Here is a 4,410-nt window from a genome sequence, read left to right on the forward strand (position 1 = left end):
GGGTATAATTGTATGAAATGTTACACACCTGCAGTGCAGTGCGACTGTATGTACAAGAATGGACACTCTGACCACATGTCTCGACAGAAAGCGTAGCGTTAGCAGCACGTTTAGCAGCTCAGCAGCAGCAAGTGTCCGAACCAGAACCCGCTCAAATCCAAACTGAAGACGCAGAAAATAAACTAAGATGTGATCGATACACTTCATTTCAGGAGGCGCATTATTTTATTTTCAAATGCAGCCCTTATTTTACTTGAAATGAGAAAAGAACATGTATTTACTATTAGAATACTTATAACATCTGTGTTAGTTTCTTTCATGTTGTTGATACTCATTGACACCTCACATCAACTGGAGTAATGTTTCCATGCACTGGAGTAGCTATAGTATAGAGTATATAAATATGTCCTCTAGTTGGGGAACAGTATTGCTGATATACTGATGTTTTACTGTTTCTGCTTTCAAAGTGTTTGAATTCAGCACAACTGACTTTCACTTATCTTTCACTTTAACACCTTCTGCCTCGCTGTTGCTCCACCCTGCAGGGAGGACAGGCGGAAACCAGCTTTTAACCACATCTGGTAAACTAAATGTGTTAATACATAAATACACAAAGCACTTTGTCTGACCTTACACAACACTGTTGGAGTTTCAAAATGAAGATGTGTGGTGCTGAATACTGTTCAGTTTGAATGAACAGAGAGAGAGGAAGTGAAATAAATAGCAGCTTCTTTACTTAGTGATGTTGAGTTTTGTGGTATTGATGCTTTAGATTAATGTGATGCTGTAAGATCATCATAACTTCAGCCAGTATTAATATTATTTATAACTTTATACATATATATGAATACATTATTATCATTATATAACAATCTACATGGGTTTCATATTTCACTCTTTCATCTTGCATCAGATCCTGTAGTTCAATGGTCTCCTACACTCTTCATATAGAAAACTCACGTCCTGCTCACTTCTGGCTTCTGTTTGATCAGATTTCACCCTTCAAAGTTCTTGTTCTTAAAGGGTTTATTTCTTCTGTCTTTCAAGAAAACTGAAAAGATGATACAAATGATCATCATCCAGCGAGGCTTTTAGCTTTGTATGAACTCCAAGTTCTCACTCAGCTGTGACTGAGAGTCGCCATTAGAAATAGAAATAACCTTTGAACATGTAAATGTACCTGGTGCAGGTGATGCAGGTGGTGCAGGTGGTGCAGGTGGTGAAGGTGGCGCAGGTGGTGAAGGTGATGCAGGTGATGCAGGTGGTGCAGGTGGTGCAGGTGGTGAAGGTGGCGCAGGTGGTGAAGGTGATGCAGGTGATGCAGGTGGTGCAGGTGGTGCTGTTGGTCTGTCAGTCTGCTGCTGGTCAGACTGCTCTGTGGTTTCAGGGGAGGATGATGAAGGTGTGAAGCTTCCTGGTGGAGCGGAGGCTGATGGGACTGAAGTGGTCGGAGCTGTGAACAATGAAACATCAGATACTGATACACAGAAATCTTGTTTGAGAAAACTAAAACAAAACATTTTAATCATAATAATGATTAAAAATTAATGCAGATAAGAATGCAGAAGTAAACAAGGTGATTGGTTCATTAATACTGTTTTACACTGTAGTGCATCTTTGCTTGAGTCACTGAGTTTATCAGGTTTTAAAGGAGCAATTATCAACGTACAAAATGATGAAAATATCATGTTTTAGACCAAATACTGAATATTGAGGTTATGTGAAACATCATCAGTGGTCAGTAAACAGTTACAGTTTTCTTCAGTAAGAATATTTTCATAACTTAGAAACTCACCATCTGAGACTCTGATCTCAAACTCTGAAAATTCATCAGGTAACAGAGTTCTTTCCAAACCACAACTGTACCGTCCTGAGTCAGACTTGGTCAGCTGTGAGATGCTCACATACAGAATTGTAGAATATACTGGATAAAATCCTTCCTTATATTCAAGGCTGTATCTGCCACTCTGATCTCTGACATCAGTTGTTTTAATGAGAACGTTTCCTCCTTCACATTCTTCTTTACAGAAGAACTTTTTCTTTCCAGAGAAGTTGAAGTCGCAGGTGACTTTGATGTTTCCTCCTTCAGTTCCTTCATGAACAGGGATTTCTGCATTGATGAGGCCTGTTGGAAAGACGAACAATCAACAACTGTCTGTATTTCCTGTAAGATGCTGCAGTCTGATCACAATATTTCCTGCTTCACATGTTTACAGAACCACAGAGTCACACTTGGAGCTGCCCAGTTCAACCAGTCTCACATTCTGCTCATAACTTGATTTGACTCAGTTTCACTTTGATGCTCTCAAAAGAAGAAAGAAAACTACTTTGCAAATGTAGATGTTTCCGTCAGGATCAATAAAGTTTCTATCTATATATGCTGTAATGAACTCATTAAAATACATCTGTGATCTGCTGCTGCGTTATGAAGCATCCAGACTCTCAGGTGGTCTGGATCAGGTCTGCTTTCTGTCCTCAGAGTCCAAACTAAACCTGGAGAAGCAGCTTCAGGTTTTATGCTCCACATATCTGAACACAAGTTCTGCTGCAGATCTCAGTTCTTTTACATCAAGACTGAAGACTTTTCTGTTTGTTGCCTTTTATTCAATTCAATTTAGTTTTTTAATCATCTCACACTAAACATTTATTTATTAATAGTATTATTCTTATTTATACATTTATTTAACTCCATAAATGTGCCTTTTGACAATGTTTCCTTTACATTTTGTCTTTTATGTTTTATTATAAAGAACTTTGAGTTGCTGTAGAAATAAACGTGTCAACAAGAATGAAACCAACTGAAAACCTTCACACAGACTCTGGTGCAAAGAATGAGATTATTTCTGAAGTCCAGACTTCAGCCACAGACCAGCAGCTCATGTGTGTCTGTAGATTTCAACATGTTCATGTCTTCACTGTTTGTTCCTATTGAACAGAACAGACAGCTGACTGAACTGATCTACAGTCAGTTAAACTTATACAGCGTTTACTGTATTTGTGAGACTCTCAGCTGTTCCAGTTGCTGCAGTTGCTTTTCTATGTGCAGCTGTAATTAGTGATCAGCTCCTACTCTCTCCTCACTGAAACAGGCATTAAAATCACACTTTGATCTTTAAACTGCTTTGCTGAAATCAGGTAAAACAAATATTATCTCAAATATTCTGTGACGGCAGGTGAAATGAGAAAGATATTAAAAAGTTTGCATTTTCTAAAATATTGTAGTTTGAAAAATGATTTTTAGGTTTATAAAGTTTATAAAGCTGTTTCTGGTCTAACAGGGTTAACTGATGATTCAGGAACCAGACGCTCAGAAATACGTTGTTTTCACACTTTGTTGTTTTCACACTTTGTTGTTTTCACACTTTGTTGTTTTCACACTTTGTTGGTTTCAGCATGATGGTGGATTTACTGTGGATGTAACGCCCAGGTTTCTTCTTCTTTTTGAAAGATAGTTTGAGAATCTTTTTTTGGGCAAATTCTTAAAATGAGACAGAAACAAACGTGACTTACAAACTGTCAACTGGCCAATGATAACAAAACTTAACATTATGATTTATGGTTAGTTGTTCCTTTGTTTTACCAGGTGAAGTCAGCTGGAAGTAACTGAAGAAGTCGTCATTTCGTATTAAAGTGACTGATCACCATGTTAACCACAGAAACCATAGAAAACACTGACAGATAACAGTGAAGAAGGTTCAGACTGACTGTAAATAAAGAAATAAACTGATGTGTTAAAGAAAGAGAGAAATACAGAACGAGTGAACTCACTGAGGAGGAAGAAGCAGATCAGACTGTGTCGGACTTTCATGTTGAAGCTCTGATGGTTTAATGCTGCTTCTCTTCCTCCTTCACCGACAAACTCACTCACTTCTCTAAATGATGGAGTTCCTCCTCCAACCACAACTCACAGCTGCTCCCCTCCACATTCATCTTTTTACCATGAAGACCCCCCATTACCTGCAGGTTCCAGTAACATTTACATTGAAACTGTGTCTGCTAAAAGAAGTATTCAGATCCTTTACTGCAGTAAAAGTACCAATACAGCAATGTAAAAGTACTGCATTACAAGTAAAAGTACATAAGTATTATGAGCTTGATGTAGTTAAAGTAGTGCAGTAAAAGTACATAAGTATTATGAGCTTGATGTAGTTAAAGTATTGCAGTAAAAGTAGTGGTTTGGTCCCTCTGACTGATATATTATTATATATGACATCATTAGATTATTAATAGTGAAGCATCAGTGTTAGAGCAGCATGTTACTGTTGTAGCTGCTGGAGGTGGAGCTAGTTTACACTACTTTATATACAGTTAGCTAGTTTAGTCTAGTGGTTCTCCAACTCAGCTCCAACATGGATGAAAAGTCCTTCAAGTGCTCAGACTAAATGATGGTTTGAACATCTATATTTCCAT

The 4,410-nt window shown here is 37.8% G+C and overlaps 1 protein-coding gene across 1 annotated transcript; it reads right to left on the reverse strand.

Annotated features, from left to right (window-relative positions):
- Positions 1-492: 492 nt before the first annotated feature.
- Positions 493-4,000, reverse strand: LOC121895758 (leucine-rich repeat extensin-like protein 6). Its single transcript, XM_042409182.1, has 4 exons — positions 3,769-4,000; positions 1,796-2,125; positions 1,181-1,453; positions 493-539 (listed from the first exon to the last, which is right to left on the reverse strand). The coding sequence occupies exons 1-4, from the start codon at positions 3,806-3,808 to the stop codon at positions 493-495; spliced, it is 690 nt and encodes a 229-aa protein (XP_042265116.1). The 5' UTR covers positions 3,809-4,000.
- Positions 4,001-4,410: the final 410 nt, after the last annotated feature.

The sequence above is a fragment of the Thunnus maccoyii genome, chromosome 4 (genome assembly GCF_910596095.1).
Source record: "Thunnus maccoyii chromosome 4, fThuMac1.1, whole genome shotgun sequence".
Classification (NCBI taxonomy): Eukaryota; Metazoa; Chordata; class Actinopteri; order Scombriformes; family Scombridae; genus Thunnus; species Thunnus maccoyii.

What these genes read in the sequence shown, in the direction of transcription:
- LOC121895758 (XM_042409182.1), bottom strand. Translation starts at nt 3,808, where the DNA reads ATGAAAGTCCGACACAGTCTGATCTGCTTCTTCCTCCTCA. An exon ending in GATCTGCTTCTTCCTCCTCA is followed by an intron (nt 2,126 to 3,768) that starts GTGAGTTCACTC and finishes TCTTTCCAACAG; the next exon opens with GCCTCATCAATGCAGAAATC. An exon ending in TGAGATCAGAGTCTCAGATG is followed by an intron (nt 1,454 to 1,795) that starts GTGAGTTTCTAA and finishes CATTGTTCACAG; the next exon opens with CTCCGACCACTTCAGTCCCA.